A 19,022-nucleotide genomic window follows, 5' to 3' on the forward strand; every position below is an offset into this window, starting at 1 on the left:
GCAGCTGGTGTGGTAGGTGCTGGAGCAGGAGTGCATAGGGGCAATACAGCTGGTGAAGGGTTTGGAGAACAGGCCTTGTGAGGAGCAGCTGAGGAAACTGGGGGGTGTTCAGCCAGGAGAGAAGGAGGCTGAGGGGAGACCTCATGGCTCTCTTCAACTCCCTGAAAGGAGACTGGCTGGGGGTCAGACTCTTCTTCCAATAAGCAAGTGACAGAACAAGGGGAAAAGGCCTCAAGCTGTGCCAGGGAGGTTTAGGTTGGACGTGAGAATAAACGTCACTGCAGGGTTTCTGAACCAATGGAGCTGGCTCCTCAGGTGCTTCAGTCCCCATTCCTGAAGGTGTTTAAAAGCCATGTAGCTGTGGTGCTGAGGAACATGGTTTAGCACCAGCCTGGATAGGTAGGGAATGGTCAAACTGGATGATCTGAAAAGCCTTTTTTCTGTCCTTCTGTAGCAAGTGACAGAGGAGTTCTCAGGAAGGAGTTGTCCTCTTCAGCCAGCTCTGTGCACAGCTCTGTGACATGCAGATGGAAAATACCCAGCTGGGCTGTTAACTTTGCCCCCCAGGCTGAGGGGTGGCCAGCCTCGAGCCCAGGTGGGTTTCAGTAACGAGCGAGCGCAGCCTTGCCTTAGTCCAAGGACAGAATTAGGGTGAGCTACGTCAGCAAGCTGTTGTTAAAAGCTTTCATGACCTTTTGAAAGGATTTTGCTTCTCCTTTCTTGGTTTACCCTAAAAATCTGTGTGGCAAATCCCTCTGAGACTCTTGAACTTCTGTGTTGTAATTTCGTTCCAGTTTCATTCCAGGGCATGTGGCCAGAGAGCTGTGGGTGTTTGGAGCCACACTCCTCAGAGTGGTGGAGGAGAGGTCACTGGAACTCTGGGACACTCTCTCAAGTCAATTTTTCCTAGTGTTGTGTATTTGCTTTATTTTTTTCCCTCACAGGGTGGCTACCACCTGAAGAAGATGGAACAGCCTGTCCAGGGCAAACCTAGCAAGTGCTCTAGATCTCCACTGCCTTCATGGAGTTGTGGTTGAAGATGTTTGGTTGAAGCATTTGGTTAAGGATGTGGGTTCAGGTGTCTCTTCCCTGGCAGAGAACAAGGTATTGTTTTGGTTGAAAGAGACCCCTAAGATCATTGATTCCAGCCATTGACCTAACACCACCATGGCCATTAAGCCATGTCCTAGAGTGCCATGTCCATGTGTTTCTTGCACACCTCCTGGGATGGTCACCACCACCTCCTCTCTGGGCAGCCTGTTCCAATGCCTGACCACGTTTCAGCCCTGCTCAACTCCTCCATGCCGTAGGGAAGCCCCTGTACACCTCCTGATCTCACTGTGGGTTGTCAGCTGTATCTCAGCTCACAGAAACAGCCTCTTGATGTCCACTTCCAGCATGAAGAGCTGCTGAGTTGTGCTGCTCTGGTGCTTTAATGTTGCTCTGAGCAGACCTGCCAACACCATAACTCCCAGTTGAGCACCAGTAGCTCCCAGGCTGAGGTGGTTTTGTGGTACTTTGTGTTGCAGCCTCATGTCAGGCTTCTGGGAAAACAAACAGAGATTTCTGTGTGCTTTGTGGGCAGTAAATCAAGAAGGGTCACAGAGCACTGGAACAGGCTTCCCAGAGGGCTTGTGGAGTCTCCTTCTCTGGACACTCTCAAGATCTGTCTGGATGTGTTCCTGTGCAAGCTGTGCTGGATGCTATGTCTTGCTCTGGCAGGGAGGGTTGGACTTGATGATCTCTGGAGGTCCCTTACAAGCCCTAATATCCTGGGAGCCTGTGAATGGCTGAGTGGCTTCTAACTTGATCTTTGTCTTCCCTGCATTTCTTCAGTCTCATCCCAGAAAGAAAAGTCTTCCCGTGGTGTACTGCAGGCTAGGAAGGTGCTGAGGGGCCTGGAGCATCTCTGTGAGGAGGAAAGGCTCAGAGCCCTAGGGCTGTTGAGCCTGGAGAAGAGCAGCCTGAGAGCAAATCTGATCAATGCTCAGCAAGAGCTGAAGGGTGGGAGGCAAGAGGATGGAGCCAGATTCTTGTCAGTGGTGCCCAAGAACAGGACAAGGGGCAGTGGGCACAAACTAGAACCCAGGAGGTTCCATCTGAACAGGAGGAGAAACTTCTTTGGTGTGAGGGTGCTGGAGCCCTGGAGCAGGCTGCCCAGAGAGGTGGAGTGGTCTCCCCTGGAGAGCTTGCAAAGCCAGCTGGCCATTGTGATCCTGGGCAAGCTGCTGTGGCTGCCCCTGCTTCAGCAGAGATGTTGGACTGGATGATCTCCAGAGGTCCTTTCCAACCCCAGCCACGCTGGGATGCTGTGATTGTGTGATCACAAGCTGCTTTTCCACCCTGGGGAGCAGGAAGTTCTCGGTTTTCGACTTTTAAGTGTTGGCAGCTCAGTGTGCAGAAGGTGGGAAATGATTGACAACCAGCCTCTTGTGGAGTCACTGATTTATTTGTGCTGTAGCTGCAGCAACCAGGCCAGCTGCACAGCACATGAGTCATGAAGCATTTTAGGCTTTTTGCTAATGGTGACACAACGAGAAAAGTCCAGAGGATGAAAGTGCAAAGCGTGGTTGCTGCCACCAAAACCCAAGTAAATTGTCTCATGAAGGAGTGCTGCTATTTCTATACAACCCCCAAGCTGCTGGGTTTTTTACAGTTTTGGAGCCTCTTTGGGTTGTTGAAGTGAAAGTTTTGTCAATAAAGCTTCTGGGGCTGATGATTTGAGCGTACAATGAACAGAGTCTGTGTGGCAGAAGACACCGACGGCTCAGGTTGGGTGCTGGCAGTGAGTGAATGTTGCCATTGTGCAGGTAAATAAAGTTGATCTGTTGTAGAGTTTGATACAACTTTCTCTCCTGTAAGAATATTGGGGAATAAACAGGGCTTCAGCAGAATAATCTGACTTGGTGCATTTTGCTTTGGAAGTGTGCTTTAAAGAGGGGAGGTGTATGTGCGAGTTATTTAAACAGCATCAAAACCCCGCAGCAGGAACTTGCCACCTTTACAGAGGTTCCCTGGGCGACACGCACCACACCCACAGTCTCCACAGTCCTCAAGAGGGGGACACAGAGAGCCCCTTCATGGGACACCCTGAGGACACCCAGTCACGGACCCCCTGCCCCGTTCATCCCATCGGGCTGCCATGAGTGGTCTCCGTACACGCAGAGCCCCCAGTTCCCCCCTGACACCTGCCCAGCTGAGGGGTCTGGGATTCCCTCCCCCTCCAGGACACACTGAACAGAACTCTTCCTGCAAGGCTGGCAGCAGCCCTCTGGTGTGGAGGTTTTGAGAGGAGGGGTAGATGAGGCTCTAGAGGGTGGTACATGAGGTGGCAAAGCTCGAGGAGGGGCAGGGAATGTGAAGTGACAAGGTTCTGAGGTTGGGGTTCGTGAGGTGACAGAGCTCTGCGGGAGCGATGTGAGGTGATGAGGTGGCAAGGCTCTCACTTTGTGAGGGCTGCCCCCAAACCTGCTGAGGGCGCAGTCTGATACCCCAGAAGCCACCGGAGATTGGCAGTGGACCCCTCTGCGTCCGTCAGCTTCGGGGGGTGGGCGGGCAGGAGGAGCCCGGCTTCCCGGCACAGGCGAGGACCAGAGAGCTGCGCTGCTCCGGCTGGGGCACGAGCAGGGCTTTGCTCCCCTACGTTGGTGCACGGAGGGACTATTAACTCCGTGCTAACAGCTCCTGTGCGGTCAAATTGACTTAGACCTTTCAAACGGAGGAGGGAAATACGGAGTGGCAGGGCGCTTCCTGCTGAGGAACTCGGTGAAAAGAAGTGCGGTCCGAAGGAGTCAGGAGAGGACTGTGGAACCAAGAGGCACGGGGAGGGGAGGAAAAAAAGTCAGCTTCCCATACCGGGAGTCGAACCCGGGCCGCCTGGGTGAAAACCAGGAATCCTAACCGCTAGACCATATGGGAGGCGCTGGGTAGTGCTTTCTCGGCTCTCCTCATATCGCTGCTGACGCACATCCGGCAACTTCTGCTTCATAGTTCGTTTCATCGGGAACCCCTGCCCGGCCAAAACCGCCACTGAGGGCCGTATGAGGCTTCAGGGAGCTCCCATCGTCTGCCTCACCAGGAGCCCCGGCCCCAGACGTTGCTCATAGCGGTGTGAGGCTCCGCCAGGCCTCGCCCCCCTTTTCCCGCTTCCATAAATCCCGCCCTGCCAGTCAGCGCCTTGCCCACACCCAAGATGGCGGCCGAGACCTCGTTGCCGTCTCGCGCCGCCTCCTTCACTCTCCTCACTCCGCCCGCCTCGCCGCGTCACGTGACGGGAGGGGACGCGCGGGAGAGGGCGGGGTGAGCGCTCACGTGACTGGCGGTGGCCGTGGAGCCCTGGGTCTCGTGAGCGCCGCTGGGGGGGGGGGGGGCGGGGCGGGGGGTCCCGGGCGGCGGCAGCCAGTGAGACCCTGGCGGGGCGGCGGTGTCACGCCAGCCCGAGGCTTTGAGGCCTACCCCGGAGCTCCGGCGGCTGGGCAGGCCGGCAGCACACACACACCACCCCCCGCCCCAAGCCCTGTCGCCGCCGCCCGTGGGCACTGCCGAGCCGGCCCAGGAGGTGTCTGTCGCGGCTAGAGGTAGCGGGAAGCGACGGTGGCTGAGCAGGGGGGGAACGTGGGGTGTGAAGCTGCTGTCGGTGGCTCTGGGGTTAGCTGGTGGAGGACCAGGCTGGGGGCTGTCCGGGTCTGGGGAGGGGGGTATGGAAGCGGGGTGTGGGGACGTGAGTGCTGCAGTCATGGGTTGCCCGGTGCGGGCTCCAGGGGATCCTGGTGGGGAAGGGGTGGGAGTGAGGCCAGTCCTGCCTGCCGTGTGCGGGGAGAGCCGCTGTGCTGGTGTCTCCCGCTGTCTTCCAGCGCTGGCCGCCTTTACCCTGCTCAGGCCTGTTTCGGCCGGGTAATCACGGAGCGTTGCTCATCACGGGTCTGTTGGAGGGGTTTCTAGCAGGAAGAAGCTTCTGCTGAAGTTTCCCCTTTTGCCGCCTGGTGCAGAAGCTGTCAAATGCCTGCTGAGGTGGAGATGGGGGGGAATTGTACTGGTGCAGGAGTGCTTCCCCTTTTGCAGGATACTTCTGTGGGTGGGATTTGGGTGTTGGAAGCTTGGGAGGCAGGTAGAGCAATGTAAGAAGATGCTCTTCTCTCTGTAGGTGGGTGATGCCAAGCACAGCCATGAAGAAAAAGGTAAGAACCAAGAGGAGAATCCTTTGCAGTTGGGTTTTCCTCCCCCCATCTGCTTTTGCTGATGTGGTTGTGTGTCTGTACCTCGCTGTGTTCTTTAGCTGTCGGGTGCCTCTTCAGACTCCCAGGGTCAGCAGACATGGCCTTTGCTTAAAGAGATGGGAAGTAAAATCATGTTTGGGTTTATTTGCTGGCAAGAGCAGTGGGGCAGGCTCATTGCAGAGCTTTCCACCCTTACTGCCGTTTCTGGTACGTGTTGCAAAACCCTTTGCTTGCTGTGTGCCTCCTGCAGCAGGAGGGAAGAGGATGTGCTCTGAGGATATGCTCTAAACTACTTCATTGGCTGGTGGGGAGACCCTTCTGGTGGGTCACAGAAACTTGTGAGGGGAGCCTGTAATTCATGGGTAGCTCCTGGGAGGGCGGAATCTGACTCACAGGGAAAGAGCAGCACTTCTGAGAACTGGAAGGGTTACACTAGCAGAAATGTGGGGGTTATTGCAGCAATAAGCATATTCCAAGCCATTAGAGTGGCCTTGTAGAAAATATGCTGCCCTGTTGGCTGGCTTTCTGTGGTGTGCTAGGCTGGGGGTTTCTGCCTGGCCCTTCATGCTGGTGTCTGACCCCTCTGAAAGGCCTCCACAGCCTAAACCTTGGGTTTGCCTCAGAGCTGTGCTGGGTTTCTGCAGGTGGTATGAAATAGGAGATGCTGCTGTTCTCTTTCTACTCTGTGCGTAGCTGAGGGAAGAAGACAGTGTAGCTTTGTGGTGATTTTGCTCCAGTAGGTGTGTGACCTGAGCAGCCTCCCTGCTGGAGGAGCTAGTCCTTGTTACAAATGCTGGGGTCAGCCCCTTTTTGGAAAGGGCTCTTGCCAGCCTCTGAAGCGTTTCAGTTGCTCTCAGAAAGAGATGCTGCACTCCTGCCTCTCTTGTTTTGCGCTGAGATTCTGGTAGCCGTGGCCATGCAGTTGCAGAGCAAGGATGGGAGTGGAGCAAACACTTTCCCAGCAAGTGTCTGGCAGTGGTGTGGGCTGGGCAGGCAGACTGGGGCCAGTTGCATTCTTGTTAAACCTAACCTCGCTGATGAGTTTTCAGAACTGTTGCCAAAGGCTGGGTTTGTAACTGCAACTCGTTTGACAGCTACTTTTGTGAGCCAGTTCCTGCTGGATGGGGCTTTAATTGCTGTATTCAGATCACAGGGCATGCTCTTTTCTTGGGTGACCATCTCCCTGCTTTCCCACCACAGTCATCCCCTGGGTTTTGGCTTCCAAAGGTTTTGGCTCTCCTTCAACCTGATGTTCTGCAGACAGGGATCTGGAGTCAGGTGTCTGCCCTGCACAACAGCCTGGTGTGCTTGGACTGGGCTGTCTCCTCTGCTTGGCACTTTGTGCTGATCTTCTGACACCTGAAACTTAACTTGTTTTTCACTTCTATCAGGGAAGGGAAAAAGCATGGAGGAAAAGTGAAGGAATGGGTGGAGAATATGAGTGCTGGGAGAGCAAGGGGCTGTTTCCAGCCTGGTCTTAAAGGCTTAAAGCTGTTCCTTTTGTCAGGGCAAAGTCCTTTGCTGTCATCAGAACCATTAAGTCTTTGCTTCTTTCTGGGTTGAAGGAGGAGGAGTGTGGTGTCTGGAAGGGCAGAGATCCCTGAGAGGATGGGAGGATAGCTGAAGGATACAAATGGGATGGGAAGGTTTCCAGTCAGACCAGGATGGCTATCGGGGATGTGAGGACATCTGGCTTCTGCTTTCCCAGCCACGCTGTTCTTCTTTGCCCCTCCTGAGGCATTCACGTCTGAAACCTATTGATCCTGTGTTCTAGTGGCTCTGGCAGCAAGTTGTTAAGCCCAAGAGCTTTGCAGGAGCTAATTCTTTCTTCCTTTTCCTTGCCAGGTGCTGCTGATGGGTAAAAGTGGGTCTGGGAAGACCAGCATGAGGTCCATTATCTTTGCCAACTACATCGCCAGGGACACACGGCGCCTGGGTGCCACAAGTAAGACTTGGCTCATTTGAATGGCCCATTCTCAGGGCTCCAACCCCTTTCATTAGAGGGGTGAGGCCATTCCCTCCAGCAATCCCTGCCTCTCCTTTGCTCTGGAGCAGGTAGGTGGTTGCAGATCCTCCCAGCCACCACACCTCCCAGGGAGCATCACTCCTGAGTTCAGCTGAGGGCAGCTAGGAGGCTAGAGTCAGAGGGAAAGCAGCAGAGTCCAGTTTTGCTGCTTTATTGTTGGACTTTTCTCCTTCCCTCTGGTTTTGAAACAGGAAGCAGCCTGTAGCTGCAGCTACATTTATTACTGGAGGAGCGTTCAGAACTCTCCTCGTGGTCCACTCTGCTGGAGAAGCTCTCCCATTGTTGGCCAGCTGATGAGTTACCAGAGCTGGACACCCAGAAATCTTCCTGTCTCCCTGTGGCTTTGGCAGGGTGGTGCACAAGACATAACTAGTATCTTCTGCCCCCTTTTCCCCCCTCCAAAGGCCCTGATCTGCTAAAGCCATACAAGATTCTTCTAAGACAGGGGTGTGAACAGCTGGCATCTAATGCTTCTCGCTAGGAAGCACCCATAAGGAATTAATGCCACGGATTGGGGCACTCTTCCTCTTGGCTGTAAATTTGCCCTGCTCCTGGAGTTTCCATTCTTTGTGCTGCTGATTTATTTTCTTGAGGCCTTGCAGAGTGTGCTTGGAGCTGCAGCAATTCCTAAAGCACCCCAGAGAGCAGAGGAGATGTGAAAGGGACCCACTTGTGGTGCTTCTCAGAACAGTGTCCTCAGCAGAGAGTAGGAGAGCTGGAATGACACTGGGAACTGTCTGTCCTCGGTGCCTTCAGCTACAGATTTACCCACAGGGATGCAGTTTAGATGGGATTTAACAAATGCTGGGGTTCCTGGGGAGATAGCTCTGCTCTGGGAGTGTGGGATGACACCTAAACTCCTCTTGTCTCTTTCCAGTTGATGTGGAGCACTCCCATGTTAGATTTCTAGGAAACCTGGTGTTAAACCTCTGGGACTGCGGAGGGTAGGTGCTGTTTGTTTGCTTCTAAGGCTGTTGGGAGTTAGCCCTGGGGAGGTGACAAAGCAAAGGTCCTCCTGCCCAGGAGGGATGAGGAGGCTGCTTCTGTCTGAAGGGAACAGAGCAAGCTTCAAAGAATCACAGAATTGTTTTGGTTGGCAAAGACCTCTGAGATCGTCAAGTCCAGCTTTCAACCTAAGACAGCCATGCCTGTCATGGTTGTACTCAGACTGGTGAGGCAGCTGTGGGAAGAGTGGATGGGTGCCACATCTTAGCTCTGTGCACGGAGACGGGTGGAAGAGGCTGACACAATTACCTTGTCTCTGGAGCTAATGCTTTGTAAAGCCGCAGTGTGCGGCTCCACCCTTCCCTTGCTGGCACAAAGCTGAGCCTTTCACCTGGAGTTTCTTCTGAGGTGGTGGGAGGTGGCACTGGTTTCAGAATCGCTCCTCACCAGCGTGAGCCAAAGGGAGTGTGTGCTGAGGAGCGATGCTGAAGGCTGAGAGCGATCCTGCGGCTGTTGGAAGGGACGTTCTGAGGAGCGCTCTCCCACTGCTGAGCCTCAGCAGAGCTGTCCCAGCGTCGCTCAGCCTCCGCTCGAAATTCAAACCTTGCCTTGCTGGTGGGAGGTAGCAATGCTAAACTGGACCTGGTTGCTCTGACAGGAGGCTCCTTGCTTTGTTGCTCTGCCCCTCCTCAGCCAGGACACCTTTATGGAGAACTACTTCACCAGCCAGCGGGACAACATCTTCCGCAACGTAGAGGTCCTCATCTATGTGTTTGATGTAGAGAGCCGGGAGCTGGAGAAGGACATGCACTACTACCAGTCCTGCTTGGAGGCAATTCTGCAGAACTCTCCTGATGCAAAGATCTTCTGTCTGGTGCACAAGATGGACTTGGTGCAGGAGGATCAGCGGGATTTGGTGAGAAGCTGATAGTTGCCATAGAAATGGATCCCGATAGAGCATCCTCGGACTCCGCTAATGCCTTGTGATTCCCTGCTTCAAAGGCAGCCCCATCAGAGCTGTTCCTCAAAGGCTTCCTCAGATGTTGAGAGTTGTCAGAGCCCTCTGAGCTCTCTCTGCTTTCCCTGCATTGTGTGTCATCTCTGTCTCTAATATAATCTAGTGGGGAACAGAAGGAGTGATAGTTAGTGACAGTTGCTCTAAACCTTTTCTTTCATAGCTCTGATCATAGAATCACAGAACAGTTGTGGTTGGGAAAGAGCTTTGAAGATTAAGTCCAACTATTAGCTAACTGTACCAAGTCTGGTGCTAAATGTATGATTCCAGGGCTTTTACCAGAGCTTGGTTTCAGAAGGGAGGTAGGACTGGAAGTGAGGAAATGACCTTAAACTTGCTGCACACCATCCAAGAGGCAACAGCCACAAAGTGGAAGCCAGGAGTTTGCACTGGAATTTCTTTGGTGTGAGGGTGCTGGGGCCCTGGAGCAGGCTGCCCAGAGGGGTTGTGCAGTCTCCTTCTCTGGAGAGATTCCAACCCCACCTGGAGCTTGTGAGTAGGTGCCCCTGCTTCAGCAGGGGGTCTGGGCTAGATGATCTCCAGGGGTCCCTTCCTACCCCCACCATGCTGAGATGCTGTTTCCAGGAATGGGGCACCTACCAGAGAGTCCTAGAATGGTTTGTGTTGGACCTTTAAGTGCCCCTTCCAGTCGATCCTGTTGCTCAGATGTTTACACTGCACTGCTGATGTTTTGTTCCCCAGATTTTTAAGGAGCGTGAGGAAGACTTGAAGCGCCTTTCCCGTCCCTTGGAGTGTGTTTGCTTTAGAACCTCCATCTGGGATGAAACACTTTACAAGGTTTGTGCAGCTTCTTGTCCTTACCTGGCTTCCCTTCTCATGCTGGAAGGCAAGAGCATGAGGAAGGAGAGTGGATAGTTACAATCACAAAGCGTTTGGGTTGGGAAAGACCTCCGAGATGATGGAGTCCAACCCTTAACCCAGTACTGCCGGGGCACCAGTAAGCCACGTCCCTCAGCACCACATCTCCATGGCTTTGAAACCCTCAGGGATGGGGACTCTACCACTGCCCTGGGCAGCCTGGGCCAGGATTTGACAACCCTTTGGGGGGAAGAAAATGAGCAGGATAAACCAAGCAATTGCTTCTGCTTTATTACTGACTGGCTCCTTCAGTCCTTCTGCATCCTGGGTTTAGAGAAAGTGAAACCCTCCACATGTTGGAGTCACAGTGTCTGTACTCTTGAGTAAGTTTATCTGGGTGCAGTGGAGACAGAAGTATTGCCAAACTGAAACTAGGATGATTTAAGGCTGTTGGGTGGGATTTTAGTTTCTCTGTGACTGATGTAGAGAACTTGAGGTAGTGAAGTTTACTCAGGTCTGGGCTACTGCTGCTGGCAGAGATACCTGGACATGCAAGTGGGCAAAGTTTCTCAGCCTTGCCTGAGCTATCAAGTCCAAGGTCCTGCCTCTGGGGAGGAACAACATCCTGCATCAATAACAGTGAGGAGCTGACCTGCTGGTGGACAATAGAAGTTATCCATGGGATAGTAATGTGCCCTTGTGGCCAAGAAGGCAAATGGTCTCCTGGGGTGCAGGAAGAAGAGTGTGGCCAGCAGGTCAGGGAAGGTTCTCCTCTACCCTAGCAAAGCCACATTTGGAGTACTGGATCTGCTTCTGGGCTCCCCAGTTCAAGTGGAACGCAATGCTTCTGGAGAGAGTCCAGTGGAGGCTACAAATACACTGAGGAGCCCAGAGAAGATCAACTTGAGAGGGATCTGATCTGTGCTCAGCAAAGAGCTAAAGGGTGGGGGGCAAGAGGATGGGGCCTTTGGTGTAAGAGTGCTGGAGCCCTAGAGCAGGCTGCCCAGGGAGGTTGTGGAATCTTCTTCTCTGGAGAGATTGCAACCCACCTGGACTCTTTTCTGTGAGGCCTGCCCCAGGTGATCCTGCTTTAGCAGAGGGGTTGGACTTGATCTCCAGAGGTCCCATCCAGCCTCTACTGTTTTGTGTTCAGCACACAGAGCTGCAATTAATCTATTTCTGAGCACGTTGCACAAGAGGGCAGGGCAGTGTCATACTAACACAGCCCTTCTCTTGTGTCTTTCTTTGTTGGCAGGCTTGGTCCAGTATAGTCTATCAGCTGATCCCCAACGTCCAGCAGCTGGAAATGAACCTGAGGAACTTTGCTCAGATCATTGAGGCAGATGAAGTGCTTCTGTTTGAGAGAGCCACGTTCCTGGTGAATACAGCAGCTCTGCCCTTTGGGTTCCTCTGCCCGCCCTAGGACCCGCTTCCCGGGATGCAAAGTGCTGATGTGGCACTGGCCCAGCAAGAGGTGCCAGTGCCAGATGGCAGAATGCCACCATCCAGGCTGTCTGATACTGAAAGTAGCTGACATGACTCCGTGGCTCACGGGACCTTCCCAAAATGTCCACTCCTAGCAGCTGAGCTGAGGGCTTGATTGGTGTTTCCCCTCTCCCAGGCCCAGAGAGGCTTTCAGGTCCCATTCTGTTCTTGGCCATGGGATTGCTTCAAGAATGTTTTTTTGCACAGGGGGGGTGGAAAAAGCAACCCTCCTTCAGCTTGAAATGAGCCTCTTCAGTTCCTCCTGCCCTGCTGTTTTTACTGCTCTGGATTTTTGGTGGGGTGGCTTTTTGTCTGATGCTCTGTAAATCCAGAGCATGGATGGAGGATCACAAGCAGTTGGATTGCAGCAGTGTTTGGAGTTAGCACCTGTGTGGTAACTCTGCTTCCAGTCTGTTGTCTCTGTGAGGTAAAAGGTGGTTAAAACACTGTCCATCCATACTCTGGGCTTCTGCTTTCTCATCAGACTCTGCACCAGACTTGAAGGAATGGGTTTGAGTTTTTGAGTGCTTTCCTTGACAGCCAAATGTCTGCTTTGGACATGAAGGAAGGAATGTGGAAGAGGAGCCATCACTTTTCTCTCTTCTTAACCTCTGAGGAGTAAACACTCACCATTGCTGCAGGTTCTGCTTTTTGACCTTTTGTAGGTGACAGGTAGTTCCACTTTGGTGGTATCCAACAGCACTTTCATTAGTGTATTTTTACTGAGGATAATCTTGATGATGACTTACAGGCTCTTCTTTTTTTTTCATGTGTTTAAGCTCCCCCCAGGGCTTCCTTTGTTGTTGTTGTTTTTCCCTCCTGGAGTGAAATGTTCCTTTGAAATTGTCTCCAAATCACAGTAACAGAAAATCCTACCTGACAAGTCAAGGAATCAACTTGCAAGTGGTGAAGGCTGTGGCATGAATGTGGGCCCTGAGCCTGGCTACACCTCAGTTCCCAGGAAGAGTTGGGCAGGTGTAAAAAGTAGGATGTAGATGATCATTTTAAGGTTCTCAAGAAGGGGGGGAAAAAACCCAGCAAATAAACATATCCAAACAAAAATCTTAGTTCTCACAAGGCTGTGACTCCATAGGTGGAAAATGAAGTGTTTAAGATCTTGGGGAGAGAGCATCTGGCACTTCCAGCAGAAGCTGGTTTCAGGGCTCTTAAGAGCTTAATGCACACAACATAAGGTAGTTAAGATACTCATTTTTTGTTTGCTGTGGGAACAAAAGGTGATAGAACTGTTTGGTTGTGCAGTAAGAGCAGCTCTTGGCCCAGCTGGGCTAAGGAGTGAAGGTCTGAGGCTGTGATAGAACTGCTTGGTTGTGCAGTCAAGGCAGTTCTTGGCCCAGCTGGGCTAAGGAGTGAAGGTCTTGGAGCTTGTGAAAATGGTTGGGGAGAGGGAGCTGTGGGTGCTGCTGCAAGGATTCCTCAGAGCTCTGGATCCTCTGAAGCTTTGCATCCAGGCGCTAAGTTCTGTTTGCTGCTGGATCACTCTTGGGGAGGCAGGAGGAGGAGTTGATCTGAATACAAGCAGCTTACACACCTTGGGCTGACTGGGTGAACTGGTGGAGAGAGAACTCTCAGGGAAACCCTTCTGCTGTCCTTGAGGAGGAAAGGCTTGTGTTGTCTTGAAGAGCAGGCTTTGTGTATCCTACCTCTTGAGGAATGGGGACTTTCTCAGGTTCAGCCCTTGGGAATCTGTAGCACAAAAGACTGAGGCAGGAAAAGCTCTTCCAGCCCTTGTCAAGTGTCCTTTCCCTCCTCTGAGGGGATGCTTATGCATTTATTTGTTCTTTTTTCCCCTCTCCTTGCACTTCTTTCTTTAACTCAAGATCTAAGCTGCTGGTGAATGGGGAGATTAACATCTCACATGGCCAAATAGTTTCCCAGATTCAATCAGTAGAAGACAAAGGGAATCCCTGTCCTGGGCCCAACCCATTTTCCCTCATTTCCATGGAGCCTGGGGAGTCTGTCGTGAAACAAATGACTAACCCTGCCCTCTCTCCTTGTGCCTTGCAGGTCATTTCTCACTATCAATGCAAAGAGCAGCGAGATGTCCACAGGTTCGAGAAAATCAGCAACATTATTAAACAATTCAAGCTGAGCTGCAGGTGAGCTGGTTGGGGATGCACTCACCAGATACTTTGGCTTCCTTCTCCACATCAGTGCTAGCTGCAGGGCTCCTCAGCAAGCTTGAGGTGGTGGAGCGGAGTTGCGTCGCGCTTAAACGCAGCGGAGTTAATTGTTACAGAATCACTTTGCTTGGGAAAGACCTTTAGGTTCAGCCAGTCCAACCATTAACACTGCCAGGTCACCACTGACCCATGTCCCTCAGCACCACGTCTTCTGTAACTCCCACCTTTGCTGGTGGCTCAGAGAGGTTTGTTTGGAAACAAGCATTTTCTTCTAAGCCCTGTTCTCCTGGGCAGCTCTAGGTGTGAGCTGCTAAATCAGTGAGGTTGTTGAGGTGTCCATCAGAGCACAGAATCCTGGAGTGGTTTGGGGCTGGAAGGGATCTTAAAGATCATCTAGATACAGTCCCCCTGCCACGAGCAGGGACACCTACCATGGGCAAGCTGTTACACCTGTGGGGTGAGTGATGCCTGCTGCTGGGCCGTGGCTGTGGTGGGGCTGCAGATCTTGAGATAGCTTCACCACTCACTGCACAAACCATTTGATAGTCTCCTTTAGCCTAAAGCTAAGGAGTTTTTTTTTCTTAGAAGGAAAAAAAAAAACCCCACCAATCAAAACCCAACCAATCTTAGGTCACACAACCAGCACAAACCTGGTGTTACCTACCCAGCAGGGTCTCAGGCACTTCTCTGTTGCTCCCCCAATGGTCTGTTGGCTACCTGGGCACAAAAGCTGTTGGAGCAAGGTTACAGTAATGGTTCATTTACTTTCTTTCATTCCTCCTTTCTTTTGTTTTGTTTTTCTTCCCCTCTTAGTAAGCTGGCAGCTTCTTTCCAGAGCATGGAAGTGAGGAACTCTAACTTTGCTGCTTTCATTGACATCTTCACATCCAACACATATGTGATGGTGGTGATGTCAGACCCTTCCATACGTAAGTTGGAGCAAAGGCAAGCTGCTGGCCTGCTTTTGCAGGGATAAGAGGCTGAAGGAGTTGTAGAATACCAGATTGGAGGGACCCCATCTGGTCCAACCTTTCTAGCAGTCTAGTTTAAACTCTGTTTCTCATTAAAAATGAAGGCAAAGGGGTAAAAACTGATTGTGATGAAAAGCCAGAGAGGGATCTGCTGTCCTGCTGGTTTGCCCTGTCTGAACAAGAGGGAGGTGGGGAAGGTGGCTCAGAAATTACTTGCCTTGCAGAAGATGGCTGTGCCTTCAGCAGCTCAGCTATTTCATGGATTCATAGAATAGTTTGGGTTGGAAGGGACTTTGAAGATTCCCCAAACCCCCTCCCATGGGCAGGGACATCTCTTACTAGACCAGGTTGCTCCATTTGTTGCTGTTGAGTGCAGGATCACAGCAGTGGTGGGGAACCACTACAACAGATGTGACCTGATTTAGGAGGTCACTTCTAATAACCTATTTTGGGCTGTTCTGCTCTGGCAGCCCCAGTGATGTTTTTGGAGAGGAAGCAGAGATGGATCATGTTTGAGTGTTTTTGCTCTTGCTGCCTGAGCTGGCTTTGGTGGCCCAGGACTCTAATTATAGCAGCATCTATTTATCTTAAAGCAGAAGCAGCAGCCAGCCCTGGGAGGCAGAGCGTGACACAGCTCCGACCCAAAATGCTTCTCTTAGGGGTTGAGGTGCTTAGGAGACACTGTCCAGGACAGCCTCGTGGCTGAGTGTTGATGCTTCCTGTCCTCCTCTTCTCAAAGGGTTTACTGAAATAGGGAGCACTCGTGGGAAGCTTGTGACTGGAGTAGAGCCCTGAGACTGCTGTGCTGCAGGAGGAGCTGTGGTGACTTGTGCAGCCACCCCTGGGGGCAGACTGACCGTAGATCACTCTGACTTGTCCTCCAGAATCCTGGCATGGTGGGGGTTGGAAGGGAGCTCTGGAGATCATCCAGTCCAACCCCTCTGCTCAAGCAGGGCCACTCAGAGGTGACCTACTGTGACCAGGATCACAATGTCCAGCTGGGTTTGGAAGCTCTCCAGAGAAGGAGACTGTGCAACCTCTCTGGGCAGCCTGCTCCAGGGCTCCAGCACCCTCACGCCAAAGAAGTTTCTCCTCACTTCCAGATGAAACCTCCTGGGTTCCAGTTTGTGCCCCTTACTCCTTGTCCTGTCACTGGACACCAATGAGAAAAGTCTGGCCCCATCCTCTTGCTGAGCAATAAGAAGATCCTCTTCTCCAGGCTCTCAGCCTTTCCTCCTCACAGAGATACTCCAGGCCCCCCAGCATCTCTATAGCCTACTCTGGACTCTTGTCCAGTAGTTCCTTGTCCCTCTTAAAGTGGGGAGCCCAGAACCAGATCCATTACTCCAAATGTGGCCTTGCTAGTGTGGAGTAAAGAGAGAGGAGAACCTCCCTTGACCTGCTGGCCACGCTCTTCTTCCTGCACCCCAGGAGACCATTGTCCTTCTTGGCCACAAGGGCACATTGCTATCCCGTGGATAATTTAGGTTTATTGTCCACCAGCACTCCCAGCTCAGCCCCTCACCTGTTCTGGTGCAGGATGTTGTTCCTCCCCAGGTAGAGGACTTATTTGGAACTTCATGAGGTTCTCCTGCCCAGGCTGGAGGCTTGGGGAAGGGTCTCACTGAATGGCAGCAACAGCCTGGTGGAGTTTTACTGGGATCAGCAACAACACAGAGCTGAGCTGGAACAGGCTGCTCAGGGAGGTTGTGGAGCCACCTTCTTCAGAGACTTTCAAGACCCATCTGGATGCATTCCTGTGTGACCTGTGCTGGATTCTGTGGTCCTGCTCTGGCAGGGGGGTTGGACTTAGAATAGAATAGACCAGGTTGGAAGAGACCTTCAAGATCATCAAGTCCAACCTATCAACCAATCCAACACCATCTAATCAACTAACCCATGGCACCAAGCACCCCATCCAGTCTCCTGCTAAACACCTCCAGGGATGGTGACTCCACCACCTCCCTGGGCAGCACATCCCAATGGCCAATCTCTCTCTCTGTGAAGAATGTCTTCCTAACATCCAGTCTGAACCTCCCCTGGTGCAGCTTGAGACTGTGTCCTCTTGTTCTGGTGCTGGTTGCCTGGGAGAAAAGACCAATCCCCACCTGGCTACAACCTCCCTTCAGGTAGTTGTAGAGAGCAAGAAGGTCTCCTTCAGAGGTCCCTTCGAACCCCTTACATCCTGTGAGTTTTGCCCAGCAAAGGAGAGGTGGGCTTGAAATAAGAGCTCTTTGGTGAGGACACTGCTGTTGGGCAGCAGCTGGGTTGTGAGGACTGGCTGGCTGTCATCCCTTTTTAACTTGGTCTTTTATCTCCCCTCTTCCATTTCCCCCCTCCCCCCCAGCCTCTGCGGCCACGCTGATCAACATCCGCAACGCCAGGAAACACTTTGAGAAGCTGGAGAGAGTGGATGGACCAAAGCACAGCCTGCTGATGCGCTGAGCCTCGGCCCTGAGGGCACCACGGGGCTTCTAGGGGTGGGGAGAACAAAGGAATTGGAACTGCTTCTTTTTTAGGAGAATCTAACAATGTTTGATGTCTTTTGTTGGGCTTTGAAAATGAGTGTTGCTGCTTCATTTTTTTTCTCCTGTTAACGTTGGACACTAGTCCCTGGGAGGATGGCTGGATCCATGGTGGACCTGCTCAAAGAGACTTCCCTGGCAGCCTGTGGGGTTGGGAAGATGGAAGGACAAGGTGATGTGCATGTGCTGTCTCGTACTCCTGGCTGGCCTGGTGGCACATGGCAGAGCCAGTGTGGAAGCTTTGCTCCTGGGTGATGCTGAGATGGCATAAGTGGCAGGAATGGAGTATTTGCTGTTCTCTGGGTGGGTTGCTAGAATCCCTTTATATAAATTTCTCCTTGTCTTCAGTCATGGAAATAAATTTTTGCTACCAGGGATTTGAGATCCTAGAGCTTTGGACAGCAGGTTCTCTTCCTTCTCAAACCAGCTTTGGTGAGTGGATCTGTAACACAGAAGCGTGGGATCCCAGCATGGTGGGGGTCAGAAGGGACCTCTGGAGATTACCCAGTCCAATTCTTCTGCTCAGGCAGGGGCACCCACAGCAGCTTGCCCAGGATCACAATGGCCAGCTGGGTTTGGAAGCTCTCCAGAGAAGGAGACTCTGCAACCTCTCTGGGCAGCCTGCTCCAGGGCTCCAGCACCCTTGCACCAAAGAAGTTTCTCCTCCTGTTCAGATGGCACCTACTGGCTTCCAGTTTGTGTCCATTGCCCCTTGTCCTGCCCCTGGGCACCACTGAAAAGAGTCTGGCCCCACCCTCTTGCCCCTTAGCCTTTAGCTCTTGCTGAGCCTTGAGAAGATTCCCTCTCGGTCTTCTCCTGGCTAAAGAGCTTCTCTTTCTCCTTCCATACTTTTGGAGACTGAAACAATCCCAGAATTCCATTTAAGACCATTTTTTCCCCACATGGAGGTAAAAACCCAGTCCACAGGTGAAGCATTTGGGTTGGACATGGCCTCTTTCCACTCACCGAAGTGGTAGGTAAGGGTGGCCGAAGCCCTTGAGTGACCAAGCAGTGAGCTAGTCCTGCTATGTCTGATCCTCATTGTGGTGAGTCAGGAGGAACTGTAGGACGTGTGGTCAGTGCAGGAGCTGCAGGAACTGTTTGTGATGAGCTGCTTGGACTTTACTTGACATCAGTGTCTATTTTTCACTGGATTTTTGGTGTGGTTTCCATTAAACAGGACCAGCAGTGCAATGAGTTGGGGCATCTCTGGCTTGCTGGGTGAGAACTGATGGTTGTCACCATCTCTCCTCCTTATTTTCCCCCCCACCCCCTGCTTCAAATTCCTCTGTGAAGAAGGGTGTGGTGACTCTCAGCCCAGCTCTCTACGTTGTGTTCCCCAAACCCTGCTTTTCTCCCTGCCCAGACACATGCTGGGAAGGTCTGTCAGGAGCAAGGAGCTGAAGGGCATGTCTGAAGGGGGAAGCTGAGAGCTGCTCACAGAACTTCCATCCATTCTTGCTCTTCATGGCACTGAGCACCCGTGTCTCACACCGCCTCCTCAGCAGATGTTGGTGCTCTCTCAGGCTGGGTGTGGAGGAGGAGGATCCTCCAGGCAGTGTCCTCATGGGAGAAGAACAAACTGAGATTCCTGTTAACAATTCAGGTGCTGGAAGTTCTGGGGAACTTGGAAACCCTTTGTTGTAATCTCCAGCCTCTTTCCCTTTTGTCTTCAGTGCTGGGGAGGGAACAGCACATCTCCCCCATGGTTGCTTTTGCCCTGATGTTGAGGTGGAGCGAGCAAAGGCACAGCTCCGGTCACCTCTTGCAGATGCTGCCTCACCACAGACATGGTCAATCCCTGCTCTTCTGCTCTGTGGAGGAACTTCAGGGCCTTCTGTGCCCCAGCCTGCCCTCAGTGCTGTTGAGGAGGGCAGGA

The 19,022-nt window shown here is 52.4% G+C and overlaps 2 protein-coding genes and 1 non-coding gene across 4 annotated transcripts in view; 2 read left to right on the forward strand and 1 right to left on the reverse strand.

The window, feature by feature from the left end:
- The window catches only part of NSDHL (NAD(P) dependent steroid dehydrogenase-like), a 277,264-nt gene that overhangs the window by 8,105 nt on the left and 250,137 nt on the right, over window positions 1-19,022 (forward strand). The window lies entirely within an intron of this gene.
- TRNAE-UUC (transfer RNA glutamic acid (anticodon UUC)) lies at window positions 3,847-3,918 on the reverse strand. Its single transcript has one exon. It is a non-coding gene; the product is annotated as a tRNA-Glu (tRNA).
- On the forward strand, window positions 4,363-17,846 carry LOC104297819 (ras-related GTP-binding protein A). Of its 2 annotated transcripts, none has more exons than XM_054169504.1 (10): window positions 4,363-4,558; window positions 5,144-5,177; window positions 7,062-7,161; window positions 8,120-8,186; window positions 8,881-9,103; window positions 9,905-10,000; window positions 11,277-11,399; window positions 13,532-13,623; window positions 14,461-14,576; window positions 16,966-17,846. In XM_054169504.1, exons 2-10 carry the CDS (start codon window positions 5,151-5,153, stop codon window positions 17,061-17,063), a joined length of 942 nt encoding a protein of 313 aa, XP_054025479.1. In that variant the 5' UTR covers window positions 4,363-4,558; window positions 5,144-5,150; the 3' UTR covers window positions 17,064-17,846. The 2 variants fall into 2 exon arrangements, with proteins under 2 accessions (XP_054025479.1, XP_054025478.1); XM_054169503.1 differs by having other exon boundaries at window positions 4,363-4,577; window positions 16,966-17,844.

Source organism: Dryobates pubescens, chromosome 18 (genome assembly GCF_014839835.1).
Source record: "Dryobates pubescens isolate bDryPub1 chromosome 18, bDryPub1.pri, whole genome shotgun sequence".
NCBI classification, from domain to species: Eukaryota; Metazoa; Chordata; class Aves; order Piciformes; family Picidae; genus Dryobates; species Dryobates pubescens.